An 18118-nucleotide genomic window follows, 5' to 3' on the forward strand; every position below is an offset into this window, starting at 1 on the left:
ACATGAAATCTGGATAGCAAAATATATTAAATGATACCAGGAGAAAGCATTCAGCCAAATCCATAATATGGGACATTCCAAAATACAAATGACCTACTACAAATAGTGATTGTAGTTTTTTTAATGGCAGGAGGTTAATTATCACGATTAAAAAATTATCAGAGACATAACCAAATATAAAGTGTGGACCTATGCTGGAGCCAGATTCAAATAAGCCATTTATGCAGAGACAGTTTTTGAGGAAACTGGGGAAATTTACATTTGGACTGGGTATTAGATATTAGGATATGAGTGTTAATACTATGTGAGATAGCACTGTGGTTGTATCTTCTAAGTGTTTTAAACAGAGATGTACACTAAGGTACTGACAGGTGAAACAGTATGTCTGCTTTAAAAATACCCTAGAAATGGGGGGCCTGGGTGGCTCAGCTGGATAAGCATCTGACTCTTCATTTTGGCTCAGGTCATGATCTCATGGTTCATGAGTTCGAGCCCCACATCAAGCTCTGTGCTGACAGTATGGAGCCTGCTTAGGATCCTCTCTTTCTCTCTCTCTGCTCCTCCCTAGCTCATGCGTGCACACATGTGTGCTCTTTCTCTCAATAAATAAATGAACATTAAAAAAAATACCCCAGAGAAAAAACTAGACAGGAGATAACTTTACATAAGACTGGCAAAATACTGGTAATAGAGGCTGGGTGAAGGGGACACAAGGGTTCATAATTCTATTTATTTCTGTTTCTGATATTTCATTATGAAATTTATTTCAAACAAAAACAAAAGAGCAATAACATGTAAAAGATACACGAAGAACTCAGACTAAAGTTACCATCTGCATGACTGAAAGCATTCTAGAGTGTTTTCTAAACTAAGATGCCTTGAATTACACATGTCCCTACAAAGAGAGAAAGAACCAAATCATTCAGAATTTTTAAAAAAATTTTTTTAATGTTTATTTACTTTTGGAGAGAAACAGAGCATAAGCGGGGTGGGGGCAGGGGGAGCAGAGAGAAAGGGAGACAGAATCCGAAGCAGGCTGCAGGCTCTGAGCTATCAGCACAGAGCCCAACGTGGGACTCAAACTCACGAAATGGGAAATCATGACCTGAGCTGAAGTTGAATGCTTAACTGACTGAGCCACCCGGGTGCTCCTAAATCATACAGAATTCAAAGTAATGAACTAGTAGAAAGAACAGAGAAGTAGGAATTTGGGAAAAATAGGTTTCAGTGTAAACTAACTATATGACCTTAAACAAGCCACTCAACCTCTCAAGCGCTTACTCATGTTAAAACAGAGTTAGCTCCCACCTCACAAGATTGTGGAAAACTTAAGTAAGATTGAAAGTGATCTTCTCAAGGGGCACTGGGATGGCTCAGTTGGTTGAGCGTCTCTTGATTTCAGCTTAGGTCATGATCGCAGGTTTGTGGGATCAAGCCCTGCCTCAGGCTCCTTCCTGAACATGGAGCCTGCTTAAGATTCTCCCTCTCTCCCTCTCCCTGCTTCCCTCTCTCTTTCTCTCCCTCTCCCTGCCTCCTTCTCTCTCTCTCCCTCTCCCCTCCCCTCTGCCTCTCTCCCCAACTTGTGTACTCTCTCTTTCTCAAAACAATAAATAAATAAAAGTGCCCTTTTCATTATTAATTCAAAAACAACTATTTAGTAAATAGGTATGTGTAACACATACATAAAATATGTTAGTTTTACTTTAAGTGATTAAAAATGGATTGAAATGAGTATTCAAATTCCAGTTTAATCTAATTTAAACTTACCATAAGGGCTAAAAAAGTCACACGTTTTAAGAGAGGCTTCATAATTCGTAACAAGCTCCTGGATTATAGAAATCTGTTAAAGAAACATAGTTTTAAATTTTAAAAATATTTTATTGAAGGTTATTTATATTTACTGTGCAGTATATTAAATTTGGAAACAATGTGAAGGTTATTTCAGGACTATAAATTAACTATTAGTATATCTATTTCCCCTCTCCCCCTCCCGCCCCATCGTGTGAGGGGAAAGCAAGAAAAACACAGAAAATATACTGCTCTTTATTAATAGTAAAACAGCATCTCAGTCCTCAATCTCCCATCTCAGTAAGTAGCTTTGAGTTTTCAAAGGACAAATCATAACTAATTACTACAAAACCTTTTTTTTTTTTTTCCAACAGTTTGCCTTTTGCTTCTCATGGTTATATTGTGAAGTTGTAAACCATTACATATTCAGATTTTCTAAAGCCACTCATAACAAAAAATTCAAGTGCAGTGACCCAAATGACACAGTGAGTTGATGGAAAAGGTGAAGTAAACTCCTAAGCAGATGTTTAAACCCCCTTAATTTTTAGTGATCATTTTAAGAAAGAGTTACATTTCAACACTCCCCTCAAGTAGGACTGAAATACTAGAAACCACACTGTTAATGTGCTATGCCCTGAAAGAGGCAAACTAAAAGTGACATGAATTAGAAGTGGCAAAAGGAAAAAAAAACAGCTTATATATATAACTGATTTTAAATGCCTATTGATGTTAACTGTTCAGAATAAGTTGGAAAAATATAACTATCTTACTTGTGAAGTTCAAAAAAAGTAATGATTTAAAAGTGAAGGGAATCCATTAAAACGCTTAATAGTATCTGACAAATATGGTATTATTTTAATTGTGATAATTTTTTAAGTTTTCTAGTTTTAAAACATCGGATGCTGCTAATACCACCAGACAAAGGGAACATACCAGACAAGGGAACAACAATAAGAAGCCACGAACTGTCAAAAGCACTTTACATGTATTAAAGTAATAATTATAGGGGTGCCTGGGTGGCTCAGTTGGTTGAGCGTCCAACTTCAGCTCAGGTCATGATCTCATAGCTCATGAGTTCGAGCACTGCATTGGGCTCACTGCTGACAGCTCAGAGCCTGGACCCTGCTTCAGATTCTGTCTCCCTTTCTCTCTGCCCCTCCCCCCGCTCATGTTCTGTTTCTCTGTCTCTCAAAAATAAACATTAAAAAAAATTGTAAGTAATAATTACAGTCAACCCTACATGGCACTGTTTTAGGTACTTTACTTATATTAACTCACTTGTCCTCCAAACAACCCTATGATAGTATATACTATTATTAACTTGAACTTATAGGCAAAAGGAAAATAAAAATAAGCTGAAAGTATACAACAGTGGAGCCAAAATTTAACCCAAGTAATAAGGCTCCAGAATTTAGCTTCTGACTACTTGCTGTATCAATCAGTGGATGGGACGTGGCACATTTATAACTAAATGGCAATTCTCTCAGATTCACAGGGGGTGCATTAAGACTAGAGACTAATAATAACAGGGCAAGAAACTTTCCCCAATCAGTTTTAGTGCTCAAAACACCAAATGGTGCATATTAAATCAGCCAGAGCATGGAAAACATACTAAATGCATCAAAATTAGAGAGGGGGTAAGCTTTAAACACACACACACACACACACACACACACACACACGAGGGACAACAGGAAGGGGAAAATATACAAGAGAGAAAAAAAGTAAGAGAAGGTTTAGGAGGGACAAGCTTAGTACACTCTGATGTGGCATTAAGGCACATATCTACAAATACACATTTCCAAATTGAGTGCCCAAAGAATGTTATTTTTTTTTTTAATTTTAATATTTATTTTTGAGAGAGAGACAGAGACAGAGAGACAGAGCAGGAGTGAGGAGGGACAGAGAGAGACACACACAGAATTGGAAGCAGGCTCCAGGCTCTGAGCTGTCAGCACAGAGCCTGACGTGGGACTCGAACTCACGAGCTGTGAGGTCATGACCTGAGCTGAAGTCAGATGCTTAACTGACTAAGCCATCCAGGCGCCCCCCCCCCCCCCAAAGAATGTTATTAATAAGTTCTTGAAATTGAAAGAAGTTCTGTTCTGTCTGATCTGGGAGTGGGGGTAGGGTGTGTTTCAGAGGGACAAGCCAGCCAATCAGTCTCTCTGGGAAGTCCTAACTACCTACTTTCAGGGCCCTGTATGTATTATGATCTCTAACATCAAATGTTGTTAGTAAGTCTCTTATGTTAGTAAATAAACCATGATCTCTTTTTTCAAGTTTGTAAACATCTAGGACAATCTAAAAATGTGAAAATATAAAATTAGCAAGTGACTGCATCCATTGATGAATCCTTAGCATATCTACAAAAAAAATGAAAAAGGCTTAGTGAAATTTCACATGACTGTTAGCAGCCTTGGTAGGCAAAAAGTGAGAATCTCTACTTAAAACGATTAGCGGTTTTCCTACCCAAATTCATTGATCTACCTACTATTAAAATAAGATCTGAAATCTTACTATTTCATAAAAATTGAAACTTTAGACATTTTTATTTTCAGAAAGACAATTATATTCCTTTTCTTTCCCTAGACCTCTTTATAAACTAACCAAAATTCACTATATTTCTAGTGCCACTGGAGAGCAGACCATGTATCAAAAATTCCTAAACAGATTTTGATATGTATGGCTACAAAAGAAATCTCTTCACACATTCAATGTAACATAAGATAGTATGTTTTAATCATATTAATTCTGAATCCAAATTAGAACCCCATCCCACAGAGTCACAGGGTATAGTATCCATGAAGTCATGGACCATCCCACTGGCATCAGTAAAAAAAAAAAAAAAAAAAAAAAAAAGACCAAATTAAAACACTTTTCTACATGAGATAGCATCATATGGCATAATTCCCTAAGATAGAAGGCAACAGGGAAATAGGTGAAACTATACATTCATAGTGGGGAAAAATATGTAAGCAACAAAAAAAAAGAGAACATGAAAAGAATTTACACACATTATGACTTCACTAAAAAATGTATGTATAGATACATACTCAGCAAAAATGTGACCAAATGGTTTAGGGTAACAGAATACAGGTACATTCTTTTGAAACACAATAATCGTGCTGTTTTGTATTAATAAGGCTTTTAAATGAAGATTGTTTAAAAAGAGTAGTACTTGGAGTGTCTGGGTGGTTCAGTTGTTTAAGCATCCGACTCTTGATCTCAGCTCAGGTCATGATCTCACGGTTTGTGAGATCAAGCCCCATGTGAGGCTGTGTGCTGACAGCACAGAGCCTGCTTGGGAGTCTCTCTTGCCCTCTCTCTGCTTCTCCTCCACTCATGTGTGTGCTCTGTCTCTCTCTCTGTCTCTCTCTCAAAGTAAATAAGTAAACTTAAAAAAATAAAAATAGTCTTTAAAATATAAATAGGTATACAACTAAGAAAGAAACTGAGTCAGCAATTAAAAATCTACCAACAAAGAAAAGCTCTAGACTCAGTGGCCTTACTGGCTTTACTCCCTCTCTCTGCCCCTCCCTGCTCAAGCTCTGTCTCTCTTCTCTCTCTCTCAAAAATACATATTAAAAATAAATAAATAAATAAAATGGAAAGCAGTACGGTTAGTTCCTCAAAAAAATTATAAACAGAATCACCAAGTGATCCAGCAATTCCACTTCTGGATATATACCCAAAAGAAGTTAAAGCAGGGTCTTGAAGAGATATTTGTACACCCATGTTCATAGCAGCATTATTCACAACAGCCAAAATGTGAAAGCAGCCTAAATGTCCATGGACAGATGAAGGGATAAACAAAATGTGGTACATACATACAATGAAATATTATTCAGCCTTAAAAAGGAAGGCAATTCTACAATATGCTACAACATAGATGAATCCGGACCAGAGCACGCTATGCTATGTGAAATATGCCAGTCACAAAAAGACAAATGCTAGGATTCCACTTATATGAGGTACTTAGACTTATAAAAATCATAGCAACAGAAAATATAATGGTGGTTGCCAGGTGCTGAGAGAAAGAGGACATGGGAAGTTATTATTTAAATTAGAGTACAGAGTTCTAGAAGATGAAAAGAGTTCTGGGGATGCATGGTGATGATGGTTGCACAACAACGTGAATGTATTCAATACCAAAGAACTGTACACTTAAAAATGATTGAGATGGTAAACTTTGTTTTACTACAATAAACAAACAAACACGTGGTTCTTAAAGTGTGGTCCTGAGATCATGTGCATCATTAATGTTAGCATCAGCATCACCTGGTAATTTGTTAAGAGATGCAAATTTTGGTACCAAACCCCAGATTTACTGAATCAGAAACTCTGAGCGGCACAATCTATTTTTAGCAAGCTGCTTTGTTAATTCTTGTGAACTGATAAAAAAAAGTTACTAAAACAAAAGCAAAGACAAACAAAATAACCACCTATTATTATAAGACAAAATGAAAGGTAATAGACATTTTTAACCCACCATGACCAAAACTGCCCCATCAATCTCACTTAGAATATCTGTAATTTTATAACTTTCCAGGCTTAGAATTCAGTATTCAAGTTGTTGAATTTATGGAGGCAAGTATTTTTTCATGAACTTACAATGCCATCTACTGGTATTTGCAAAAACTGCAGCTAGAGCAGGTTTTAGGTAAAGGTGTATTTTTGAATTTTTAGAGTGAAACATTTGTTTTAATAATTTAAAAAGTATAACAAAACACATACTAAAATTACATATAATTCTTAATAAAGGAGTATAAGAACTACTGAATGAAACAGATCTCCAGCTTCAGGACTTCACAATAAATGTGATTAAAGAAAAAAAATCAAGATAATAGAAAGTCCACATTAAATCTCCTAAATAAATTAAATTTTAAAAAAGTGTGGCTAACACGAGCAATCCTAGTTCATTAGTCATGTTTGTTCAATCCAAAAAATGCGTATTATAATCATCAAGTTAGTAATTAAGTGAACAATTCAATTTTCCAAATTTGTCTATGAAAGGTAGTCTAAGGAATTTTATTCAGATAGAAGGATCCATTTTATTTCAAGTTTACTTACCATTTATATCTCGATGAGAAAATATACTCAACTCCTTTCACATAAAACTCAATATGTAATGGCTCTTTTTCTTGAAAATAGTATTTTACCACGGTCATTTAAAATCAAGACGGGGCATCTGGGTGGCTCAGATGGTTAAGCGTCTGACTCCGGCTCAGGTCATGATCTTACAGTTTGTGGGTTCAAGTCCCACATCGGGCTCTGTGCTGACAGCTCAGAGCCCGGTGGCCTGTTTTGGATTCTGTGTCTCCCTCTCTCTCTGTGCCTACCGCATTCGTGCTCTGTCTCTCTCAAAAATAAATAAACATTAAAATCAAGAAATCCAGGGGCACCTGGGTGGCTCAGTTGGTTGAGTGTCTGACTTCAGCTCAGGTCATGATCTCACGGTTGGTGAGTTCGAGCACCATGTCGGGCTCTGTGCTGATAGCTCAGGGCCTTGTGCCTGCTTTGGATTCTGTGTCTCCCTCTCTCTCTGCCCCTGCCCCACTGGTGCTCGGTCTCTCACTCTCTCTCAAAAATAAACACTAAAAAAAGAAAATTAAAAAAAAAGAAAAGAAATACTGGGGCACTTGGGTGGCTCAGTTGGGTAAGCATCCAACTCCTGATCTCGACTCAGGTCAGATCTCACAGTTTGTGAGATCAAGCCCCACATCAGGCTCCAGGCTGGAGCTCCATGTTTGGGATTCTCTCTCTCCGCTCTCTCTATCCCACCTCCCTGCTCACGGGCTCTGTCTCTTAAAATAAATACACGTTTGAAATCAAGAAATCTAATCCACTTGAGTTAGATATCTAAGATCACAATAAAAATTTAAAATCCTTAAAATGGACATCTTAAATTATAAAGCCAAAATTTTTATGAACCGAAAAAATTTCCAAGTTTAACCACCTTCTCTTGATTTAAATATCTGATCAGGATTGAAGCAGCTTGATTTTGCTAATAAAATCTAACCTGAGCAAATACTGTGACTACTATAATTTCCTAAAGTATGGCCCTTGACTCACTTTTCTTATGTGCAAAAGAATTTTATTAACCTCACTTAAGGACAAAGTTCTAAAACACCATATCCGATACACGATTTTACGCAATACAGGTTTTTCGCATATAGATATAAATCACATGGTTAAAATGTTATTGCAACACAAAAGCTACTGAAACTTTTTGGTTTTTACCCAAATTAAAAAACTAAGCACAGTAGTTTATCAACAAGGACCAAAACTGCTAGATTAATTTCCAATAAATGTGTAATTGTAGTGACAATTTTGGTTTTGAAGGAGTTAGTCACAGAGATAAGTTGTCCAAGAACTATGACATCAAAACAAAATTAAGTAATTTCCTGCAGAGATGAGGCGTAAGGGATGGAGTGGTAACAGAATGATAGTTCTGGAACATCTCTGAATCAACAAGCACTTTACAAATGTTATTTGGGGTGCCTGGGTGGCTCAGTCGGTTAAGCATCCAACTCTTGGTTTTGGCTCAGGTCATGATCTCATAGTTTGTGAGTTTGAGCCCCACATCGGGCTCTGTGCTGACAGTGCAGAGCCTGCTTGGGATTCTCTCTCCCTCTCTCTCTGCCCCTCCCCCCACTTGCTCTCTGTCTCTGTCTCTGTCTCTCTCTCTCAAAAATAAATAAATAAACCTAAAAAAAAAAGATAACTACAAATTTATCATTTAATGAAAACACACGTTTAAGTTTTATTTTTAAGTGTTTTATAAAAAATATATTAGCACAAGCCCATGATTTTTACAAAAACAAAAAAGTAACCAAATTTAGTGAAAATATGAAGTAAATAACACTATTGGTATTACCTAAATTTGGCAAAAATCACGAGGGAGATTAATAAATGAATGTCAGCAGACATTATACTATACTGTGACGCCTTCCTAGGTAGGAAAAACACTTGCTTTTATTTTCCTCTCCCCAAACTTAAAACTCTCTTTAAACAAACAAAAAACGAATTCATGCACATAATTACAATTATCATTAACTGTTGATCAGAGTGTCTCAAAACTACTGGCTGCTTCGGCTTCTGTGTCTCCCTCTCTCTCTGCCCCTCCCCCACTCGTGCTCTCTCTGTCTCTCTCAAGAATAAATTAATTAAAAAATTTAAAAAAAAAGACGAAAGTATAGAACACTAAGAACATGTTAGAAAAAAGACACTGGAAAAAGGCAAGCAAAATAAACTTAAACGGAAGTAAATAAATAAAAAAGATCAGAGTGAAAATTAATGAAATGGGGGTGGGGAGTAGTCAACAAACCCCAAACTTGGCTCTCTGAAAAGATCAACAAAATTGGCAAACCTGTGGTGGATTGACCAAGAAAAGAAAAAAAAAATTTGAATTATTAAAATTAAAAATGAAAGAGGAGACATTACTAGTGACTTTACAGAAATAACATGATTATAAAGGAATACAATGAACAACTGTATGCCAATACGGGATAACTTAGAAGAAATGGACAAATTTCTAGAGACACAAATTTCAGAAACCATGTCAAGAAGAAATAGAAAATATAAATAAACCAATAACAAGTAAAGAGTTCTAATAGGTAATCAAAAACTGCCCACAAAGAAAAACCCAGGTCCAGATGGCTTCACTGGTAAATTCCACCAAATATTTAATAACAATACCAATGTTTTACAAACTTAAAAAAAAAAAAAAAAAAAAAAGAGGAGAAGAAGAGGAGGAAACACTTCTCAACTCCTTATAAGGCCTTTACTACCCTGACACCAAAACCAGACAAAAACCTCACAAGAAAACTACAGACCAGTAGGAAGAGACAAACAAAAATCCTCAATAAAATGTTAGCAAACTGAACCCAGCAATATATAAAAAGAATTCTACACCATGACCAAGTGGGTTTTATCCCAGCAATGCAAGGTTGCTTTAACATCTGAAAATTAATTCATGTAATACATCATAGCAAGAGTATTTAAAAAAAAAAAACACATAATTATCTCAATAGACACAGAAGAAACATTTGACAAAATCCAACACATGTTCACCTTAAAAATGCTCAGTGTCCTAGGAATGGAAGGGAACTTCCTCAACATCACAAAGGGCATATATAAAAAATTCATGGTTAACCCAATACTTAATGGACAAAGACTAGATGCTTTCTCCTAAGATCAGGAACAAGACAAAGATATCCACTCTAATCACTTTTCTTCAACATTGTACTGGAGATTCTAGTCAGGGCAATTAGTGAAGAAAATGAAATTAAAAGGATACAAAAAGGAAATGAAGAAATAAAACTTTCTATTTGCAGATGACATGATCTGCAAATCAGAAAATTTGCAAATAATTTGCAAATTAATAACAATACCAATGTTAGAAAATCTGCAAATTTAGAAAAATCTGGAAAATCCTAAGAAATCCATTACACCAACTATCAACAATAAATAATAAACAAATAAGTTCAGCAAGGCCACAGAATCAATATACAAAAACCAACTGTATTTTATACACTAGCAATAACAAAATGAAAATAAAATTAAGAAAATAATTCCACTAGAATAGTATTAAAAGGAATAAAGTACTTAGTAAATTTCACAAAAGATGTACAAGATGTATGCTAAAACCTACAAAATACCGTTGAAAGAAATTAAAGAAGATATGTCTAGATGCAAAGACATCCAAAGTTCATAGACTGAAAAACTTAGTATTGTTAAAATAAAGTGATCTACAGATACAAAGCAATGCCTGTAAAATTCCAGCTGGCTTCTTGCAGAAACTGAAAGGCTAATTCTAAAATTCAAATTGAAAAAAAAGCAATCCTGAATGGTCAAAAGAATCTTGAAAAAAGAACAAGCTAAAAGATTCACACTTCCTAATTTCAACTTACCCCAAAGCTACAGTAATCAAGACAGTGTGGTACTATAGCATAAGGACAAATATATAGATCAGTGAGTCCAAAGATGAACCTTCTTTATGGTCCATTTATTTTCAACAAAACTGGCAAGACCTTTCACTGGGTAAAGAACAGTCTCTTCAACAAATGGTTCTGGGAAACTGGATAGTCACATGCAAAAGCTGGATTCCTGCCTCACATCATATATAAAAATGAACTCAAAATGTATCAAAGACCTCAGTATAAGAACTAAAAATATAAAACTCTTATTAAATATGTATAAATCTTCATTATGCTAGATTTGAAATGGTTTCTTAGATATGACACAAAAGCTCAAGCAGTAAAAGGAAAAAACCATAAAATGGACTTTAAAAACTTTTGTCATCAAAGGACACTTTAAAGAAAGTGAAAAGATAACCCACAGAATGGTAGAACGTATTTCCAAATCACATATCTGATAAGGGACATGTATCTAGAATATACAAAGAACTCTTCCAACTCAAGAATAAAAAGACAACTCAAAGAGTCTGAATGGACTTTCTCCAAAGAAGATTTACAAATGGCAAATAAGCACATGAAAAGACACTCAACATCATCAGTCATCGGGGAATTGCAAACTGAAACCATGAGACAGCACTTCACACCCACTAGGCTGGCTATAATCAAATGCCAAATAATAGCAAGTGGATTATTGGTGAGGATATATAGGAATCAGAATCCTCATACACTGCTTGTGAGAATATAAAAAGGTACAGTCACTTTGGAAAACAATCTGGCAGTCTTTTTAAAGTTTAAACACAGACTTGCCATTCGAACCAGCAATTCCATTCCTGGGTATACATGCCCAAGAGAAATTAAAATGTATATGGAAAACTGGCACACAAGTGTTCACAGCAGCATTAGTCATAATAACTAAAAGGCAGAAACAACCAAAGTGTCCCTCAACTGCTAAAATGTGGCACAGCCATACAATGGGATGTTATTTGGTGATACAGGGAATGAAGCAGTCATCCACGCTACCACATGGATGAAAACATTATGCTAAGTAAAACACACTACAGAACAAAAGGTCACAAACTGTATGATTCCATTTGTGTGCAATGCCCAGAATAGGCAAATCCTCGGAAAGAAAGTAGACCAGTGGTTGCCTAATGTTGCGCGGGTGGGGAAAGGATTTCTTTTTGGGGTAATGAAAATTTTCTAAAATTACAATGGTAATGGTTGCAAAACTCTGAATATATTAAAAATCACTGAATTGTACACTTCAAGTAGGTAAATTTTATGATATGTGATTTATATCTCAATAAAGCTGTTAACAATAACAAAAATACTGGGGGGGAAGCAACTGGTATCTAGTTGGCAGAGGCCCAGGACACTGCTAAATATCCTATAATGCAAAGGACAGCCCCTTATAACAAATTATCTAGCCCAACAGGTCAATAACAGAATACTTCATTGTGGGGAGCTGTCCTGTTGATCCCTGGCTGCTACCCATTAGATCTCCATAGCATACTTCCCAACAGTGACAAAAATACCCCCAGACATTGCAAAATGTCCCTTGGGGGGACAAAATTCCCTCCCTCATTGCACCTTGAGAAATACTGCTCTAGAGGAAGAGGACCTTCCAAACTGTTTCTATGTTAAAAAAAATACATCTGTCCATGGAAAAGAAAATACAAAAAGGGAAAATACAAAAAGGGAAAATACTAGAATACCTAATGCTGGTGAGGGTACAGGGAACCTTGCACACACATACACCACTAGTGACAATACAAATTGGTGTTTACAACCTCATATAAACCAAAGTACCATTATTAACTGAGAACCACAGAATGCACATACCTTTTACCAATTAATTTGAGAATTTGTGAGAAGGAAATAATCCTGAGTAAAGCTATGGGTACAAAGATATTTATAATGTTTGCTTGATTTTAACAGTGAAAGTTTGGAAACCCAAAGTTCAACAATAGAGGAATGGCTCTGATATGTAGTCATCAAAAAGGAAGATAATGAAAACCATACAGCAACATATAAAATGCTTGTGCACTTGCTAGACAAACTTTCAGGTCAAAATTATTACAGCTACCTACAAATACCACAAATAAATTCATGGGGAAAAAAACCTTGACAGGAATTACACAAAAAAAATGCTCTTCGTGTCCCTAAATTATATATTCATGTTTTAAAATGCTGCAGATGTTTTTAAAATACTTTTCTATAGTTGTGCTATATCCTGGGCTGACTTCAAAAGATGATTTTATTTTCATGCTACCTAACATGGATCATTCTTTAAGATCTGGAAGTTTATGAAGCCATAACTTTATCAGCCTTCACCGCTTTTTAATACTTCCTCCAGAGTTAAAATGCAATCTTTAGCTAAAAGCAAGACTACCAGTTATAAATGAATTTTCGAACACCCTTATGAGACGTCACAAATCTATGTGGCCAAAATTATTTGAAAAGCACGTCCCAGACTTGTACATTTTTTACTATACTAAGTTCTGACAACCTCAGTTTTCTGAGGTTTGATTCAATTCTCAAAAGCACTTGGTCTCTCTCTCTCTCTCTCTCAAAAAATAAATTAACATTAAAAAAAATTTTTATAAAGGAAAAAAAAGTACTTGGTAAACACGCCTATTCCATGCTTAGAAAATAACACTAAAGAGATGTCAAAGGTTCCTATATAAATCAATACATTTTCAGTGCCTTCTTTAAAAATGCAATTCCCATGCTTTATAAAATACCAACAAATGCTTTACACCCTTATGATGATAATTTTGGATCTATATTGGAGGGATTTTAAATTTTTTTTTTTTCCAACGTTTTTTTATTTATTTTTGGGACAGAGAGAGACAGAGCATGAACGGGGGAGGGGCAGAGAGAGAGGGAGACACAGAATCGGAAACAGGCTCCAGGCTCCGAGCCATCAGCCCAGAGCCTGACGCGGGGCTCGAACTCACGGACCGCGAGATCGTGACCTGGCTGAAGTCGGACGCTTAACCGACTGCGCCACCCAGGCGCCCCTGGAGGGATTTTAAAAAACGAAAAGTCTGTGCCCCATGTGAAAATGGACAAAGCCAATGAAAGCTTAGTGATAGTCCAAGAGGAACAAATTCTTTAATGACCACTATATTTAGCAGCTTCTGCAAGATGTTATTACAAAAGCAGTACAGGTAGCCCTCTGGTTTTGTGAAAGTTTGTATTACACCACTTTCACTTTTACCAAAGACCTACAGTGGTGCCTTCGCTTTCACGGAAAAAGGCAAAAAGTGAAAACAGCGCTCAGCATTGGTTTTGCAGGGAGCCCTCACAGAGGCATCGCACACTCTCGGCAAGGAGAGGGACACCATCAAGTTCCTTCCTCCAGGAAGGACACTCAGCATCAGGCCACCATAGATTTGAACTGTGTCTGTGAGCATCTGTGCTTTATCTCGATTTATTTTGTGCATCCATTAGCAAGATGCATCCTAAGAGATCAGAAAAGTCGGAGAGGTTATTTTTGGGGTCTGGGAATGTTCAAGAATTTTTAATACAAACTAATGCTAATTGTGCTTCACTTTACACCATTTCAGCTTGAGAGGTTTCACAGGAACGCTCTACTTTCAGACAGCAGGGAAAATCTGTATTCGAATTCACACATGTAAGCTCTTTACCATTTCTGACATCTCACCTCCCCTTTCTTCTCTGTCACCCTTATCCGAAAGAGTAAGTGGCGAATTTTGGCAAATGCTACCTTAAATAACCTACAGAAATTATTGGTAGGCACTGCTCCATGTTTTCACATGAATCAACCACTATTTACCAAAAACTCAACAGCAGTGCCATTACAGTCAAATAAAGCATACTACACACATATAATTTCAGCTCAACTATTATTAAACTAAGGTGAATAGTTGCTCTATTAACAGAATAGAAAAAAATTATTAAATCATAGCATATTATTCACATGGAAATGTTTCTATAATAAGTTAGTAAAAAGATTACAGCAAAACTGAGTAAAGACCAAATTTTACCTTTTCTGTATTGTAATATAAAGATTTCAAAGTAGTGAACAAGGGTGGGCAGCCTTTACTGAAGTTAATCCTCAGGAACTTATCCATTAGTTCTCTAAATTTTTCACCTAGAAACAAAAGTGCACTTTGTTATATTTCAATTGATGCAAACAGTTCTCAGTGATTTTACAAATAAAAATAAACCTCCCTCAAAAACAATGATCCCCCCCCCCATCCTATTTTTAAACCCAAAAGTCTGTCAGCATTTATTGCTTGACTGTTACCACCCAAAAGGATAACACTAAATATCTTAGTTGGCAACTATCCTTTTCCCTAGATCTAGGTTAAAATATCTTCAAGGAACACTTCAAAAGATAAGTACACCAAATAACTGTGCAGCTTTAAGTAGTAGAAAAAGTTACTCACTATCCATTCTGAATACAGTCCCCATAGCAAGTCTCTTTCCTAACCTCACTGACTAGCACAGACTCGTCCTCATCTGCAGATACCTCATAAGGCACGCTGAAGACTATAAAGAGATCCTACTGTAACCAGCAGCATATTTAATTGACAGCCAAAATATATTTTTAAACACTAAAGTAGTATTTGAAAATGTTTTCCAAACCAATTAGTGATTTACCTCAACATTCATTCCACAATCATCTTTCAAGCACCCACTATGTGCCAGGCACTGTTCTAGGTATTAGGGATATAGCGGTGACTAAAACAATTAAAAACAAATTCTGGGGCGCCTGAGTGGCTCAGTCGGTTAAGTGTCCAACTCTTGATCTCCGTTCAGGTCACAATCTCACACTTCATGAGATCAAGTCACGCTGTCAACGCAGAGCCTGCTTGGGATTCTCTCTCTCCCTCTCTCTCCCCCTCCCCCGCTCATGCTCTCTTTCTCTCTCTCAAAATAAATAAATGAATTAAATTCTGCCCTCTTGGAACTTAACATTCCAGTGGGTACGATGAATAATACATAAAATAAACATATGTTAGACATTAGACTGAGCCCCAGAGCATTTTAACATTAGAAGTAAATAATTCTATCATTATTAAACCCTTCCAAAAAAAACTTGGCATCACTTTCTGGAAGCAGGGGAAAAAATGGAAACTTTTTCATTTTAAATACAACACAAAGGCTTTAACTCAGTTAAGGCTTTAACTTTTTTGACAGGAAGAGTTATTATATAACAACACGGATTTGCCCACTCATTAAAAAGAAAAAGATTACAGGGGCGCCTGGGTGGCTCAGTCGGGTTAAGCATCCGACTTTGGCTCAGTTCATGATCTTGCGGCTTGTGAGTTCGAGCCCCACATTGGGCTCTTTGCTGACAGCTCAGAGCCTGAAGCTTGCTTCAGGTTCTATGTCTCCCTCTCTCTGCCCCTTCCCCAGCTCGCTCTCTCTCTCTCTCTCTCTCTCAAAAATAAACATTAAAAAAAATTTTTTTAAGAAAAAGATACATATGTCATAAATGGCTTAACCTAAAGTAAAACTATTAAACAATCCCTTAAAGTTTCATTATGAATCACAACACTTCACAAAAAAAATACCAGCAACCCAAAGCGGTTATTTTTGTTTGTTGTGATTGTATTGAACAAAACATGCATACTCAATATAATTAGATGTTACAAAAATTTAAAAGAGATACTTAAATTTTATTAAGGGGAAAGTTTACCAAATATAAAAACAGGTTCAACATTCGTTAATGTACTATAAAAACCATTTCCAGATAATCTCTAATCTTTTATTAGATCATACACAAAGTACATTCTGGGTTAAATAGACATCATTACTTCTTTAAAAATCAAAAGTAGTTTTAGAGATCAAATCTTTCCAGCACTTCCTCTGATATAAGGCAAAAGTTAACAATACTGGGGCGCCTGGGTGGCTCAGTTGGTTAAGCATCTGACTCTTGATTTCAGCTCAGGTCATGATGATCTTAAGGTTCGTGAGTTTTGAGTCCTGCCCTGGGCTCAGCACTGACAGCTCAGAGTCTGCTAGGGATTCTCTCTCTCCCTCTCTCTCTCTCTCTCTCCCTTCCTGTGCTTGCTCTCTCTTTCAAAATAAATACTTTTTTTTTTTTTTAAGTTAACAATATTGTGGTGGACCAGTGGGATGCAGCTGTTTAGAGAAATGTGTATTCTTCCACTTCTGTGTGACCTTGGACAAGTAACCAACCTGTCCACTAGAATCCTCACTTTCCCCACTGTAGGTGAGGGTAACAATGCTAGCAGCCTCAAGAGCCCTCCTGCATGGCTCAAACCAGAATATAAGTATATAGCAGTAAAGAGTGTCTGGCACACAGTAACTATTCAATAAATGTTGTCTATCATTACATGCCCTGATAACCTGACAGCTACTGCATTTCTATAGTTAAGAATCTTTTCCATATTTGCAGACATCCACTGAGAAACCAAGCATTGTATCTTCATGTCAGAGGCTATTCTGAACTCCTCTTCTTCCTCAACTTTCTCAGTCAATTCAGATCATCCTGGCAGATTGAAGTTAAAAGACAATGTAGTCCATTCTCAATTATCCATAATTTTGAAAGCCCCTTCTCCCGTTAAACTGTTAGACTGTGCAGCTGTGAGAAAGAATGGGGAAGTTCTTCATGTGCTGATGTAAAGCACAGACACAGAGTTCAGTGGAAAGAAAACCCAAGTGCACAGCAATCTATGCTACCATTTTTGTACAAAAGAGGGAGAAAAAAAGAAAGCTATACACAAACCCACACACACAGTTGTGCTTGTATATGCACAATATGTTTATGGAAGTATACACCACCTACTGGTAACAATGCAGCCACTAGAGAAGGAGGTGGTCAGAGGAAGGACAGGAAAAACTTTCCACTTAAAAAATCATTTTACCTGGAACTATAATGCATTATCTAAATAAGAAGCCTACAGACAGCTATTCAAATGCTCAGTCACACACTATATTCTAAAATTACTTACCATGACTCAGCTCATAAGGTTTTCTTTAGGCATAAGAAAAACCCCTTCACAAAAGCAAATAATCTCTCTTCTTCCTAATTATTTTTAAATAATCTTTAGTACCCCCCACAGTGTTTCCTTTAGGGGTAAAAAAAAAAAAAAAAAAAAAAGACTGTCAATCATTAAGTGCCTGCTTAGCATTACCCCTTACCGAACAGGTTATCTGTTTACACAGATGCTATGCTAATTCTTCTCCAGATGTGTAGTATAGATTCAATAAAAACTGCTGTCTCAAAAACCAGTGCTAAAATAATACAATCAGCAAGATCAGACTGTATGTGATTCACTGGGAATTTATTCTAAATAATGGAGAATGTTCTCAATATAAAAAAGAAATAATTATATGACCTGATGAAGGTGTTAGCTAGCATACTATGGTACCACTATGGTAATAATACAATGTATAAATGTATCAAA

At 36.3% G+C, this 18118-nt stretch overlaps 1 protein-coding gene across 9 annotated transcripts in view; it reads right to left on the reverse strand.

The window, feature by feature from the left end:
• Positions 1-18118, reverse strand: part of NAA16 (N-alpha-acetyltransferase 16, NatA auxiliary subunit) — a 64556-nt gene that overhangs the window by 22398 nt on the left and 24040 nt on the right. For all 9 annotated transcript variants that reach the window (XM_042927101.1, XM_042927110.1, XM_042927084.1 and 6 more), the window contains 2 exons: positions 14723-14829; positions 1768-1840 (listed from right to left, as the gene is read on the reverse strand). In XM_042927101.1, coding sequence (XP_042783035.1) covers positions 1768-1840; positions 14723-14829 — 180 coding nt within the window. The remainder of the gene's footprint in view (positions 1-1767; positions 1841-14722; positions 14830-18118) is intronic.

Source organism: Panthera leo, chromosome A1, assembly GCF_018350215.1.
Source record: "Panthera leo isolate Ple1 chromosome A1, P.leo_Ple1_pat1.1, whole genome shotgun sequence".
Lineage (NCBI taxonomy): Eukaryota > Metazoa > Chordata > Mammalia > Carnivora > Felidae > Panthera > Panthera leo.